The sequence below is a fragment of the Equus przewalskii genome, chromosome 1 (genome assembly GCF_037783145.1).
Source record: "Equus przewalskii isolate Varuska chromosome 1, EquPr2, whole genome shotgun sequence".
Classification (NCBI taxonomy): Eukaryota; Metazoa; Chordata; class Mammalia; order Perissodactyla; family Equidae; genus Equus; species Equus przewalskii.
Genome location: NC_091831.1, coordinates 83,741,686 through 83,758,094, shown reverse-complemented (window position 1 = coordinate 83,758,094; position 16,409 = coordinate 83,741,686). Strand labels below are relative to the sequence as shown.

The 16,409-nt window shown below is 41.1% G+C and overlaps 1 protein-coding gene across 2 annotated transcripts in view; it reads right to left on the bottom strand.

Annotated features, from left to right (window-relative positions):
• Nucleotides 1-16,409, bottom strand: part of GLUD1 (glutamate dehydrogenase 1) — a 34,867-nt gene that overhangs the window by 13,069 nt on the left and 5,389 nt on the right. For both annotated transcript variants that reach the window (XM_008519282.2, XM_070569545.1), the window contains exons 2-5: nt 7,573-7,653; nt 6,962-7,017; nt 6,123-6,186; nt 1,410-1,504 (exon numbers count right to left, since the gene is read on the bottom strand). In XM_008519282.2, the coding sequence (XP_008517504.2) occupies nt 1,410-1,504; nt 6,123-6,186; nt 6,962-7,017; nt 7,573-7,653 (296 nt within the window). The remainder of the gene's footprint in view (nt 1-1,409; nt 1,505-6,122; nt 6,187-6,961; nt 7,018-7,572; nt 7,654-16,409) is intronic.

Below are 16,409 nucleotides of genomic sequence, written 5' to 3'. Positions count from 1 at the left end.
TTCCCGGTTTTCAGGACAAAGACCAAAGTCCTTGCCGTTCCGCACAGGGCGGTAATCCGGTCTGCCCCTCCTCTAGTGGCCTCCCTGCTCCCCGCTCTCTGGCTCTCTACTCTGGCTCCTAGCGTCTGCTCTCAGCATCTCAAGTTCACCTCTTCTGCACTCCAGGATCTTCACCTTGCTTCTTTCTGCCTCCAGAACTTGACCCCGGATCTTCCCCTGGTTGACGTTGACTCATCCTTCAGGATGCAGACCACAGGTTACAAACATCTCCAAGGAGGCCTTTTCCGATCTTACCTCCAAACACTTGCTCAGGTCCCCATTACTCTTCTCACGGCATCGAAACTTCTCCTTCTTGCCTTTATCTCAACTGTAAAACACCCTGCTTGTACTCAGCCTTGTGTGTAGCAGGTACTCCATATATATTTTTTAAATGAATGCCTTTTTCAACTTCCTTTTTCTTCCTACCCATCATATGTTTCTCCTTTTCACGGTTTCATCTCTCTCAGGGACAGAAAGCTAGTTTTTCTCCTTATGTTTTGTCTTAATGGAACTACTACTGCCTCGTCTCCCACACTCAAGTCCTCCTGGTTCTCTTCGACCCATCCGCGTCCTTTTCCTGATCCCAGCCAACCCAGTCCTGCCAAGTCTGTCTGTCGTGGGCCACCGCTTCTCCCCAGCCCTTATGGCTCCTGGGCTAGGAAGACAGGCGCCGACACAGGTGGAGGTCCTCTCTCTGCTCCAGTGCAGTCTACACCGCTGCCCGCCCATGCTCCCCTAAGCAGGGGTCAGGATCAGAGCTCCCCGCTGATCAGTAAACAAAACGCAACCGCCAGGCTTGGTATTTCCGTCCCAGTTCACTTACCTCTTGACTCTTCTATTACCTTTTTAAATACGGCTTCTCTTAGACGGTCTGAGCGCCACTGCTTCTCCTCTCATCCCCCAAATCTCCCTATGTTCAAATTCTACCCGTTTTCAAGGTCTAGCCTGAACGCCTCTTCCAGGAAGCCTTCCTTCAGAAACCGTAACTCTCCACCCTTGTATTACACTATCTTCATACCGTATCTGCTTATGTGGCTTAATTCCTATTTAAATAAAAGCTCTCTGAGGGAAAAGTCAGAATGGAATGCTTCTTTATTTCCCTTTCAGGATGCCAGCAGTGTGCTGCCCTGGGAGGTGACCCCTCTTTGAGGGTCCCGCCCCAGCCTCCAGGATAGGGCGGCATGCAAGTAAAAGCTTAATCCGTGTTCACTACCATTATGATTCAAGAATAGAGACAGAAGTAAAATGACATGCAAATCAAGATATGATGAAAGGGGAGGAGAAAAGGGAATTCTCCACTTCCACATATAATCGGCTTGTTATTTCTCGTGGTAGGACATGAAGCCTTCAGGCATTTGGTGGGTACTCACATAGTGCCCTATGGTGCTAGCATAGGTGTCAGCAATCCAGGACATCTCCCGCTCTCCCGTGCTCATGTCTGGGGCAGGCACATCAATGCCAGGACCTAGGGGCACAGGGAAAGGGCAGCGCACCAGTTTTTAAGATAAACTCAACTCAAACACAAAGATTCCTGTAATCCTCTATAATAACAAAGCTACCGCGGCTAGAAAACTTTACATTTCATTTAGGTAACTAATTGAAGTTGCAGAAATACTCATTCAATGTTTCACAAATTTATACACACCCAATGTTACACGATAATTTCTCCCGCTGGCATTTACTTGCTAATGTACAAAAGTTAGCTATGCACAACAGATATAAGTCACTCAGCAGGCTTCTGGATGGGCAAAGCACAGGCAATGGGTTTAGCCTCTCTTGACCTCGGCTCCTTAAACTGTAGTTAGAGACAACACCATCTTGCCCTAGACAAGGAGGATTGTTGGGGTTAGGGAGCACAGGCGTATGAGACAGCAGGGTAACATACCACTTACTGGGAGTGTAAGCCCGCCTTGCCAAGGAGAAAAGGAAGGGGAGAAAGACACACAGCTGAAGCACTCGTGTTAAGCCCCATACTTCTTCTACCCACGGCAGAGTGCTGCTTTGACTACTATTCAAAGCCTAGTCAGTGAACATAAAAGTTTTAGGCCTTGGCTTTCAATTCCTCAGATCACAGCAAATTAAAAAGTTCGAGGATAATGAGAAGTTAGCTCAAAAGCAGCACGAGGTACCGACGACAGCACTGACGGCCGTGGGGAGATCTCAGATAAAAGCGTGTTAAATGATGCTCACTCAGATCTGTAAAGGCAGGAATACGTACAAATATTTCTATCAAAAATAGTAAGAATAAAAGGATGGGTTTATGTCCATGTAAACGACTTGGAATCATCACCAAAATATCCATGTGGAAAAAAGCACGTTTCATACAGCACGTATAATACGCTCCAATTTACATAAAATTCTCTTTCTCTCTCTCTATATATATCTATACACAAATTTCCATGTGTAGGTTTAGGTGCAGAGGTTTGGAAAGCTATGCACAAACCTGTTCGCCATGTTTGGATCTCAGCCTTGTTTATATCTTTCCATATTGTTTCAATTATATAATATAAACTCACTATCTTTGTAAAAAGAAAAATACAACTTTAAAAACAAACTATTAAGACTCCCAAATAAATAAAGTTCTTTCCAAAGGCTGTACTCGAGTTTTTTCTAATTAACCAAGAGAATAAGGTACATGTTAATATTCGTCCACATTTCAGGGGCCCAGGTCCTAGATACTATACTTCTTTGCACAAGTCATGATGTAATGGATAAAGGACTGGCATAAGACAACTTTAAAATGGCCAAAGTTTGCTTTTTCCACTCCTGCCCCCCGTCCCCAGTCTGTAACTCTCCTCCGTCCCAGTACCTTTTCCTCAGGCATCTCACAAACGCCATGAAGTGTAACCTCCCCGAAGCCACCGTCACCCCGCCTACAACTCCCCGACTTGGAAGGATTAATGGCACAGCTTAGCCTCAACCTCAGATAACAGGGCTCTGCTGCTGCCATTTGCTCACAATTTCCATTCCTTTAGAGCAACATACCTCAACTAGAGGTTAGTACAATTCGTTTAATCAGACTGTCTTTCTCCTAAGGTATAGATGACAAATGGCTCCTGAATCTTTCCAGCAGTATCTATGAAAGCATTTTGCTTGTTTTTAGCAATATCAAGTATCAAATAAGCTTGCTGCCTCAAAGAACAATTGCAGTTGGAGAAGGGCTATTGGCACATTGGCACATGTATTGAGTACACAGTTTGTAAATCATAAATGTGCAATGATAAATTACTTCTCAACATCAGTTAGTCCAGACATGCTAAGGTGAGAGAGCTCCCTGGACCCAAAGCAAAATCACACAACATTATCAGTAGGCTTGTGAGTTTTCTACCCCATACAAAATCAATGTATAGGGATGCACAGACTGTAAGTAATGTTTGAATTACAGATAAATTCTCAAATACCTTACAAAGAATAGGTCTGAAAGTCCGTCCTTTTTTTTTTTTTAAAGATTTTATTTTTTTTCCTTTTTCTCCCCAAAGCTCCCCCGGTACATAGTTGTGTATTCTTCGTTGTGGGTTCTTCTAGTTGTGGCATGTGGGACGCTGCCTCAGCGTGGTCTGATGAGCAGTGCCATGTCCGCGCACAGGATTCGAACTAACGAAACACTGGGCCGCCTGCAGCGGAGCACGCGAACTTAACCACTCGGCCACGGGGCCAGCCCCTGAAAGTCCGTCCTTTTTAAAACAGGCAACTACCTTCAGGAAAGTTAAAATGCTATCACTCAATCCCATGATGGCATAAATAAGATGAAAAATTGGCTAAAAACAGTAACTGCTTTGAGAGAACAGGAACATAGGGGCAGAGTTGAAAGGATAATTCTGGTGCATGGAGATACAGAAGATGAAAAAGATGGAGACATCAGCTTATTGCAAGGAAACTACAGTTTATAAAGGGGATATCTAAACTCACACAATACTAAAGTCACCCAACAGAATTAACACGGACCTTTCACAACTTTTCCAAAAAAAACCCAGAAGAGGAAGGAATACTTCTCAACTCATTCTACTAGCCAGTGTTATCCTGATACTTAAGACCTCACAAGAAAATACTGCAGACCAAGGTATCCCTTAAGACAGCATCAAAAAGAATAAAATACTACGATAAACTTTAAGAAGTAGTGTAAGACTTGTATACTGAAAATTACAAAACGTCATTGAAAGAAATTAATGAAGACCTAAACAAATGGAAAGACACTCAGTGTTCACTGACTGATTAAGACGGCAACACTCCACAAACTGGTCCACAGATTCAATGCAATCCCGATCAAAATCTCAGCTGTTTTTTCCTGCACAAAAGACAATCCTAACTAAACTCTCACAATGCGACAGGGCCAGGATGCAGACTCAGGTCTAACTCGCAACCTGAAGCTCTCTGTGGAAAGGGGAGCCGCCCAATAACAGAGAAATGCCATCAATTCAGAAAGTTTGCCCAGGACTAGCTCTGAGTCCTGGCAGGAGAAAGAGAACTAACTCCTTCTGCCTCCCTCTTATGCTACAAAGCTTTCTGGGCCCAGATATCAGGTTCGGTCGTTCTCTGTGTTAATGTGGCTTTTGCACATAAGCAAAGAACTCAAATGGCTAGTATTAAGCTTTCAGTGTTTGAATGAACCACTTTTTTTGTCCCATTGATTTTTTTTTTTTATTGAGGTAACACTGGATCATAACATTATATAAATTTCAGGTGTACATCCTTCTATTTCGATTTCTGTTTAGACTATATTGTATTCACCACCAACAGTCTAGTTTTTACCTGTCACTGTACACACGTGCCCCTTTATCCCTTTCACCCTCCCGCCACCCCCTTCCCCTCTGGCAACCACCAATCTGTTTTCTGTATCAATGAATCACTTAACCTTTGAAACTATAAGGTACCTGTCAATATAGAGAAAATTAAGCTGGATGTACTCTAGATATGGGCAATAAATAAAGTTGATTAAAGTCTGAAACCAATCAAGAACATTAAATTCTCTTGAGGTTTAAGCTAAAAGGCAATGTGATATGAAAAGTTGTGAAGGCTCCTGATAGGCTGAACGGGACTTCAATTCACCAAATCTCAGACATAGCAGGCATTCCTGTGAAGGAGGCAGTCCACTCACATTAACTAGTGCTCCCCCCGTACAATGACTGTACAAGGAAAACCCATGGTGGTGGAGAGGAGGAGGCATGCCAAGAATCCAAATGCCTTTCAAAGCATGAAAGACAGGCCAAATCTAGTAAAGTCCTAGTGTTACTTATATTTATTTCTACATTAGTTTATTTATTACATGCTTTCTTTTCCTAAAAAAGGGGCATATTTCATGGCCGATGTTTTTGGAAGTGGGTGGCCAGGTCCTTCTCGCTCCTCTGGGAGCTCCGCTAAAATCTGTTTACCATGCATGACTCTGCCGGCATTTGAAATACCGCAGTGATGAGAGCGCTGAATCTTAACCACGAGACCACCAGGGCTGCTGCAGCACAGATAGCACGACACAGAAACAGCAAGCAGAAGATCCATACCCTCAGTAATTGAGTCTGTTTGGCAAAAGCTCCTAGTAATAAACATTAAGAGGCTCAGAAATCCTCCAGATCAGCCAGTGACGGCAGAGTGAGTCACCACGAGCCTCCCCACCTTGTGGCCTGTGCCCACTGCTTTGAAGGGACAGGCCCGTGTAAGCCTCCAGTTCCCAAAGGCATCAGATGTCTCCCTGCTTTCAGAACAATAGGATCACGACAGTAAAACTGCTTTTTACATATTAAACAATGTTTATAACACAGGTATTATTTAGTTCCTAAAAGGAAGGCCCTACTCTTTCTGGATGTCACAACAGAGACTGCACAATGCTGTTATACCGATCAAAGACCTTTACTACGTCACACATGGAGAAGACGTGGAGGCGACCTCTCCTGGTGTCCACACTGCATACTGAGAACTGAACTTTCTACTGGAGTTGTATTATAAGCAGGCCCAGGGATGTGCACCATATTTATCATAGAACCGTTTCTCAAAACGGTTCCATGTGCACATAGATAAAAGCAGGAGTCTAATCAAGACTATCACTTTTAGATGTTCCCAGCCCATGTGGAAACCTATAAGGCAGTACGTACCAATAAAGCCCTTCTTTGCCAGCTCCATGGTAAACCTCCTCGTGATCTTTTCCAATTCATTATCCTGTAAAGGAAAAAAAATGAAAACCACAATAAAATGAAAACAAATTTTCTGAAAGCAAAACTACCCATGGCGATAACTAATAGTTGTATCATATTTTCTATTTATAGGTCATTTATTTGAGTTTTCAGATATCTTCTTGCGTAACCCTCAGAACAACTCATAAAGCAGCCATTTCCATTTTAAACATAAGAAAATAGAAATCAGAAATTAGAGAATACAAAAAACAAGACAGCAGAACTAGGGCTCACATCCCAGATCTTGTTCTCTTTGTATGAATATAGGATGCTACAAACAATCCCTATGTATATTTTCATTTAAATGGTGAACTTTTAAAAGAATAAAATTATATATGTTAATAGATGTTAATTTCGTACTATAAAACATAGCAATAACTATCTTTAATTAACTTGGAACTGATAGGATAAACAATAAGATTTTTACCAGATTAGTTAAGATATTTGTCACTAGAACCTTGAGATCCTGGTATAAAAATCTCAGATCATAGCAATTTATCAACATGGACATAAGTACCTAAGAAAATGAAGGTATTAATTACCATCTAAACAAGTAAGAAAATGAAAAGGGACACTGACATTAAGCAAGTGACCTTTTATATGGCAATACACGCAATAAGTTAATTATTTACTTGTATTTCCACTCCTCTTAAAAGCAATAGAGACCACTAATCTCACTGGCATGAGGGATACACAGAAGCCCAGTAATTTCGAGTCCTTTGTAAACACATCGTGTGCACAAACTTCACTCAGGTACTTACGGTATAGTTTTTAGGATTGATCTTAACACCAGCTTTGGCACCCCCAAATGGCACATCTGAAATAGAAGGCTAAAAGTTGTTACTCCATATAAAGGACAACAAAATTCAAACGGCAGAAAGCACTATGCCATATTACAAGTGTGTGATGCTTTAAGTTTTAATTTCAGAAAATTCAAGAAATAAACGCACATTGGTGTCTCCTAAAATACTGCACTTTAACTAAAATTCTAGTGAATGGAAATTATAAGCCCAGGCAAGTTACAATGCAAATTTGCAGACAATGCATACAATCAGTATGCTTTACGACTTTTAAAAGATAATAGCATATTTCTTTTCCTCCTACTATGATTTGGTCTTAATTAAAGAGTATGGAAAGAAATTTAAACAAAGAACTTAAAGAAAATCCAATTAGTTCTTATAAAAAGTTGCTCGTTTAAAAAAAGATTAAATCTTAATTAAGACTAACTGAAAAATGATGCAAGCCTAACACTGTGCAACTTAAAAAATGAGTTCAAATAAGGTATACTTCTCGAACATCTTAAAAGTAACCTTGTTATGTAAACATTATTTCCCCAAAGAGTTATTAGGCAGCAATGAAGGAAATCACTTACCAACCACTGCACACTTATAAGTCATCAGAGAAGCCAAAGCCTTCACTTCGTCTACACTCACATCAGTGCTGTAACGGATACCTGGTGGTGTTTAAAAATAAAAAGGGGGCGTGAGACAGAAGGGGACATATTGAGAACATCCTTCTGGCAGGTTAAAAAAAGAAAAAGTGCTACAAATTGAAAATGTACACACTGTTTACATGTTTACACCCTGGTTTACATGTTTACACCCTGCTTATTTCTAAGAACACCTGAGGTAGCTTAGGATAAAAAGTCAATATGTAAAGTCAAAAGGAAAAGCTGCTAATTAGACACCCAGAAAGAGCTACAGAATGGGTACTGAATTTGATTTTAAATATTCTAATAGCTAAGAGAAAAAGACTGGTGCTGAAGTCCAGTCTCTGCTTTCTGGTAGGAGTAGATGTGAGCATCCCATGGGGTTCCTGGGGATTCAGAGACGAGGCAGACAAAGTCCTGTCCTGCAGGGACTTAGAACCCAGCGGGAACGAACAGCAACTACAGTTCCACACGACAAAAATTACCTCCCAATGAATGCTTTTTACTTTTAGGAAGGGAAACTCAGTGAAGGCTTCTTTTTGCTTTTTTTTTAAAGATTGGCACCTGAGCGAACATCTGTTGCCAATCTTCTTTTTTTTTTTCCTTCTTCTCCCCAAACCGCCCCAGTACATAGTGGTATATTCTAGTTGTAGGTCCTTCTGGTTGTGGCATGTGGGATGCCGCTGCAGCACGGCGTGACGAGCGGTGGCATGTCCGCACCCAGGATCCGAACTTGCGGAAACCCCGGGCAGTGGAAGTGGAGTGTACGAACTTAGCCACTTGGCTGTGGGGCCAACCTCCAGTGAAGGCTTTTTAATCTTTCTTCTACTTTTTGGTTTGGGTGATATGGTAGCAAGAAGTTCAAGAATTTTGCTTTCTGAAACAGACGAATACGGGCAAATGGATAGTCGATGGGTCTGACAGCTTCAACTGGGTATCCCCAAAGAGATCCTTGCCTGTTATTCCCCTCACCCACTGCCAGCCTCTTTCCACCAAGAGCCGAGAAAGCTCAGCAAGTCACCTCTCTTTCCTGCGGATGAGCAATTCCTCACTCTTTCTGCAAGGACAGCAGGAGCCAAGCAGACAGCAACTCTGAGTCTTAATGCCCCTGTTCTTAGAAGCGACTAGGTGTGTGGGAGACAGGGACACAAAAGTGAGCATGCCCACTACGGTTTTGGGGTTTCTGGTCAATCGCCCTTCTGAGTTTTGTAGGGTGAAGCCTCCTTTCGTCCTCTGTTGTCCACTGACTTCTCAACCCCAAGTAAGGGGGCTGAACGTTTGCCTGCACGCTGCCTGGGCTCCCTGACACCAGACGTGTTGGTGTGAGATGAAGGCTACCTGGATGAAGCTAGGCCACTTCCACTGAGAGTCACACACGATGGGGGCCCCAGCCACATCTCTTAAAAAAGAATTTTGGGATAAAAGGTTTTTCGGGTAGAAATATACAACACCTCATGGACCAGCACTTTGAGAAAACTTCCCTAGGTGTTTTTAAAGGCTGGCTGCTTCTGTTTCAGAACACATCTATTTAAACATAAACGATACGTTTTAAGAGAATTTCATCTGTCGTGTATATGATCATAAAGGGCAAATTCTGAAGGTGAACATATTTCTTTGGCCTATTGGAAAAACGAAATGGTAATATTTTAACAAGTGAGCTCTTAGAACTATATATTGCATTATACTGGGTTCTCAGAATATCTGTGGAATAAACTTACTTGTTATTAAAATTTTAGAATGAGAAACGACAGGCGGTTTTTCCCCAGCATACGGTGGATGTCTGTACAGCTTGCTTCCCCGTTTTATTCAGGTCTCTGTTAAAAACTTTCTTCATTCCAAGAGGCTCGCCCTGACCACCCTGTGTAAAATAGCACATCTTCCCCAACCCCACTCTCTAGCCCTTTCTACCTTATATTGTTCACTGTCTGGCCTAGAGCACCTCCTGTGGTGTCTACACTCGCTCACCTGGGGAGATGCAAATACTGCGCTCAGGCTTCGCGCCAGGCCGGCAGGGGACAGTGTATGTGAGGCTGCTGGCACCGTGCCTGCACGTGGTCAACACTCAGTTTCAACTATTATCACTGCTATTTTAAGTATTACAATGTAGTGGTAAATAACAAATTAATTAATTTTTTTAAAAGTCTAAACTGATAGAATTTTAAACAAATAGCTTAATAAACCTTGATTTCATTACTTCTCAAGACAAATTCATGGGCATAGTAAAATAGTGTACTATTAATTAGTATTTCTCCTGTTACACATAGTGCACTTTTTTCATTACTTTTTTAGAGCCTGTGGAAGTAGCCATTACGCTATTTTAATTTTCCTTGCTTTCTTAAGTAGAGGAAAAAGTTACTTCCCCTTATCCAGTGCTTATAAATAATGCATTCAGCGGGAAACTAAAAATGGCTTGACACAGTAATACTGAAAAATCAGATAGCAATCCTCATATCCTAGACATAGATGCTAACTAGAAACTAGACCCCCCCTTCTACAAAGCAATGTAAACGAAATGTCTATTTTATGACGAAAGTCCTAGAATGATGAGTTAGAAACTGTATAACAAAAAACATGTTTCCACTGGATGGAACCCAGGAATTCTTGTTTATAAAGTGAAATTTTCTTTTCTAGCCACACCCATTCAGAGAGCTCAACTGCAAGACACTGAAAGGAATTAGTTAGGAAAATTCTGTCTCATATCACAGACATTTTCTGCAGGCTACGAACCAACGAAGAACGTCTAGAAACTGAGCTAAGGGAGGCACTGTAAGGAAAGGAGCAGAAGAGTCGGGAATAACCAGGAACAAAGGCAGGTGGTACTGTCTGGGTTAAAGATGACCTATGTTATCATTTTAGCTTTCTAATTAATCAGTGATACATAAATGTTTTTACTTTGGGAAGTTGACAGATATAACAGCAGAGGGTTACTGAAACTGTTAATCTGCAAAGAAAAAATCTCAAAGTATCCCCATAAATAAAATACTCTGTAGCAACACTTGAGAAAAAACAAACTCCACACCCAGGAAAGCTAGTTACTCTTCCTCCTCTGGGACTGGAAACCACAGAGAATTACTAAAAATATACTGTCGTCTGAAAATTCTTAACCACATTCTAACAGACACTAAGAATATGACTACAAAAAAGAAGAGACTGTCCACGAAATTTGTACATTCAGCGGATTAGGAGAAATTAGCGCAACTGGAGTATGTGAAGGACAAAACGATGGGACATACACTTCAAAATTCTGAAAGAAAAGGCAAATCTAGCATTTTTGAATGCCTACTATATTTCAATACTCAATTTAAAGACAAAGCCATTCAAAAAAGCCAAGTACCAGGTAATATACCTATACATACAAGAAAACCAGAAAACCTCAAAATGTTTTAAACCAAAACGAAGACAGAAGGACCATATTTGCAGTCTGAATATTCTTTTTATAAAACCAACCCTTTCTTTCTGTTCTGTGGGATAGGAAGTGTGACAGAGCAGGCTAAAGTGAGCAGGACCAACAGGGTTGGGACGAGGGCACAGGGACAGAAACTAGAAGGAACAAAAATTTTATTCCAGAAATGGAGAAAAGTAAGTTACGGTTTTTTTGTATCCTAAAGTCTTAGAGCATTATCTGTTAGCCTCTGTTGACGCTAGCATTACTAATGTTGGGGAAGAGATCAACCGGGTCTTTGAACGATGGTGCTAGCAGGTGTAATAGATTATCATTCAAAGAAGAATGGAGGGGATACTTTGCATGAAAAGCAGGTGTCCATGGCTGCCTAAACCAGAAAAATGAATGGGGAGATCACACAGGTGTGGACCACAGGACCTATGTCTTCAGAAAACAAGTCTAAAAGCAAGGACCACATTCTGACGGGCTGCCAGAGTAATCTATGCTTTCAGTTCATCGGAGGACACTAAAGAAACATCACCTATGACAACGTTTATTATTTCCCAAACTTGGTAAGGCTGGAGGAAGTGCTGGTTATAGAATCAAGTACTTACCACAATGAGAACTTTGAAATCATACCTTTTATTCTCAAGAGAACTTAACTTACTATATATTTGGAGCTAACTGGCATCCAGATGTTGAAAAGAGCATTAACGAAATGCAGACATCTGCAAACTATATGTAGCACAAAGCATTCCTCTGCCTTTTAACTTAATTACCAAAGATATTCCTTACCATCCTCAAGAGTCTAATGACGCGTGCACTGAGTTTTTCTAGGAGAAATAAAAATTAAAAGCAAAACCTAGCTGAGGTTGCTATGGTGATGAAGAAAACATGCCAGCTCATTACTTTCAAAAAGAATCAGTGAAAACCACAACTGAGCAGCCTGAATTATTTTTCCTTTTGCTAGCTGACTCAAAACCAAAAACATACAAAAAAAGCTCCTAGCGACCAAATCACCATTGTTTTTACGATGAATCATTAACTAAACATTCATGAAGATTCAAACGGTTTTTAAAATACTTGAACCTGGATCTTTCAATAGAGTTTGATTTATTAGTCAGAAATTCCATTTCCAACAGCATTCTCTCACTTTTCAGAAACTATTTATTCAATAACCAAGAGTTCTATCACAAGCATGGAAGGGCCAGAAAAACAAAAAAGGCCTTAGAACTCTTTAAAATTCATGCACTAACACACTCTTCCCAGTTACTCATTAGAACCTAGTTTCTCACTTAATACTATGATTTCCTCACTCGCAATAGAATAGCATAATTTAATTAAAAATCAGGAGAGGAGGGAAACAGTGAGAAGCTAGTACCCACCATCAAGAAACAACCACGTAAAATACCAGAAGCTCCAACAAAAATTTATCCAGCACTGGAAGGAGCATTTAGGGCAGGAGGTAAGGAAAACCATATACTTTGTTTTTGACAGTATCCATATTATTGTTCTGTGTAAGAATGGGAAAAAACACTTGAGAGCTTTAACTTACCATCATCTTTATTTTAAGCATTTTGAAGAGACAAATTTAAGCTTTCTGGGGAGCAAATGTTTAGCTGATGTTGGAAAAATGGAATGGAAAATATTTCATTAAAATTTTAAAATTATAAAACACACTTGTATATGTTTTCATCAAAATTTAAATACAGAAAAAGCGGAAGGCCCTCAGGGCTGACCATTTTTAGCAATTGAAATGTGTATATATTACCCTTTCAAATCATTTCCCTGCATTTATATGCATACATATCTACAGAACACAGTATTTAACTTACTGCCCAATGGATGGAAGAAAAAATATGCCTTAAAAAGGGGAGCTTGTTGATTTTTTTCTATAGATTTCTTATTCTGATTGTAACTAACAGCAAACTTAGCCACACCTTCCTAACAAACAGGTCATAGAAATGACGCTAGTTAAATTGGTGAATATAAAGTTGGATAACATTTAGCAAAAGATAACAGTTAACTTGTTATAAAAAGGTTCAAAGGGGTAAAGGCTCAAAATTTCAGCTGTCCAGTTTCATATAAATTATTTACAGGCCTCGGTGATATTTGAGACGGATCTTAGGAGACAAAGAGAAGAATTATGGGGACACAGGAGACAAGATATAGGCGGCAACACAGGCAGAGACTGAGAGAAATATATGCCTGTATTTCCAATTTTCCTAAATCGGAAATCTAACACCAGATTTTCTGTGTTCAAAATCCAATTCTCTTTCCTAATGACTTTTCTGTCCCTGATGCCAACATTTTTTCTGCCAGTGTCTCAGGCTAGAAACCTGTGTTATCTTTGCCACTTCTCTTCCTCATTCCTTATCTCCTACCTGTTAGGGGTACCATCCTTTCTTCAAATGCTTTCTCCGTCCTTTACTTTTCATTTCCTCTGCTCTTACCCATCACTTCATTCTCAGTTCCACTACTGCTTAACTTCTGTGCCCTCCTGGGTTTATCATTATCCAACAAGCCTCAAAGGAAAACTGTTTCTGCTCGCACATTCTGAGACCAAACTCGTGGGTTTTCCAACCAAGAAATTCTCCAGTTCTCTGCAGACACCAACTGGGTGTCCCAGAATTTAACTCAATTCTGATGCTGACTACCTGGAGTTAGTGCAGACCCCACAGGTTAAGGGCTCAGTCCCACAGGGCTGAGCCCCATTTCAGCTGCAAGTATTGGGTGCCCAGGGTACCCACACTTCTGTCTAAGTTGGTTACAAACTGGGGGCACCTACAACCCCCCCCTCAGGCTTCATAATTTGTTATATGGCTCACAGAACTCTAGAAAACACTTTATTTACGTTTTACTTTACTCATGTTTACCAGCTCTATCATAAAGGTCTTGAGCGCAGGAACTTCTGTCCCTGTGGAGTTGGGGGGTGCCACCCCCCGGGGCACATGCGAGCATCCTGGGAAACTCTCTGAACCCAGTAGCTCAGGGATTTTTATGAAGGCTTCCTCACACAGGCATGATGGATTATCAACTCGATCTCCAGCTCTCCCTCCCTGGTGGATGGGGGGTGGAGCTGAAAGTTCCAAGCTTCTAACCATAGATTAGTCTTTCTGGTGACCAGTCACCATCCAGAGGTTATCCAGGAGCCCACCAAGAGTTGCCTCATTAGAACCAAAAAACAAAAAAAGCTCCTATCACCCAGGAAACTCCAAGAGATTGAAGAGCTCTGTGCAAGGTGCCCTTACCATCCCTCATAACTCAGGAAATTCCAAGGGTTTGGGGAGCTCTGTGTCAGGAACTGGAGACAAAGACCAAATATTAGGCCTGAAGACGCTCCTAGCACCCCTATTACTCAGGAAATTACGAGGATTTCAGGAGCTCTGTGTCAGGAACTGGGGGCAGAGATCAAATAAATATTTATTATGTCATAAAACCTTACTTCTCACCATTTGCAAAAACACAGTCTGTCCCCAGGATCCCCTCACATACAGTCCTGCCTCCTGCTTGGGTTGAAGCCACCCCCTCTCCTTTTCCGTGTGGAATGACCTTTCCCCTACCTGACTCCCAGATCAGGACTGTGTCTCCCTGGCATCCTCTCTGACCTCCTGTTGCAGCAACACATTGTTTAGTGTGTTTTCAGTTTGTCATTTATTGACTGGTTCCAGGAAAGGAAAATGTAGAAAGAGAATACTGGACTAAAAGCAAAGAGAGAGAGACATCGTGCAAAAGAGATTTTGGATTCTGCTCTATTTTGGGGGAAATCGATGAAAAAACATTTCAAGTTAAAAAAAAAAAAAACCAGCTTTGCCCCCCTTTTAAATAAAGTCTCCTGTGGATACTTCCCCCAGCACAGGGCATGGTACCTGGCACAGAGCAGGCAATTAAGACATGCCATGAACAGGTTAACTATCCGAAATCCCCATGAACTAAGGAATGTTCCTTAATTAAGCATAAAGTTTACAGCTCTTGGCTGCAGGGAAAAGAAATACATAATGGAAAAACTCATTTATGTGGAATATAGTCTATAGATTGTAATGAACATAGTCTTTATTCAGTAAACCCCCAAGATGGGTACTGTCACCCCTGATCATTTCTTTGCTGTTTCTGTCTTGGTAAAAGAGATTAAAAAAAGAGTTCACAGAAATCCTACTAAGGTTCAATATGTACAAAATGCTTCTTTAAAGGCCTATGTTGACATATTTGTGATAACGATAAGCGGCAAAAGGAGTCATATTACAGACAACCTTGATAATTTTCATTTGTGTCATCTTTCACATCTTCCTCTTGTCAAGAAGCAATTCTGAAAAACTGAAAGTCTTCAGACTTTGTCCAAGAATAATCAAGAGAAATAATGGCAGTTCTTGACGAACAAAGACGTTTCTCAGTTTTTCAGGAAGAGACACTCAGAAGAAAGCCATGTTAAAATTATTCCATGGAAACCCTTAAAGATACATGTAATAACACTTCGGTAGAGAAATAAGCTGTTCTTGCTAACACATTAAACTCTTAAAACACCAAAGCTCTTCAAACCTCTTTCAACGGAAAACTCTCTTTAAAATGTTATTTCATCGGCAAAGTAATTAGAATAAACGGACCTCTAAAGATACCACCTAGGAACGAGCTTTATCTACACAGTTGTATGAATACGCATTTGCTTTCCAGGAAGAAGGTAAGTCTTCGAAGAGCTTTTTAGCAAATTTCAAATGATCTGAAGTGTTAGGAATCACCGTGTCGATGGCACGATATGGTTCTTCATCAGTGCTTACCCCCAGATACAGTTTGTAACCTTTCACACGAATAAATGCAGACAATGATGATTACGAAGGTGGGTGCTGGAATCAGACAACTGGGATACCTGAACCTCAGATCCACTAACGTCCTAGCTGCTTAATCTGCCAAAGGGGTCTTCATTCCAGCCTCAGAATCCGCATTTGAAAATCGAGGACAGCAGTCTATCTCACGCAGTTGTCATGAGGAATAAAAGCGATGGTGCATGAAAGGCTCTTAGCCAGATGCCTGGTGCACACGAGGAGTTCAGTAAAGGTTAGCTCTGGCTGTTCTCCCTGGCGCTGCCCGCTGACCTCTGGAGCAGAATCTGCCAGGTACCACTGCTGCCCTTGTGAAAGGTAATGAAAACAGCCTCTCCCAGGGTGTCTTCTTGCCCTTCATAAAACCTCTCCTGCCTTTATCAGCAGGACTGCACACAGCAACACTTCGGTCTCGATAGTGAGGACTTCAATCTGCATTCATTTCTGCCTCTGGAAAATACTGATTCATCGCATAGCTAGGTAGTTTTAGCTAACGGCCTTGGATTTAAGACTGTTCATGGTTACCTTGTGGGGAAGAACGGGGGGCACAGCTGCTTCACTCTTCATTTTATAACTTTCACTAT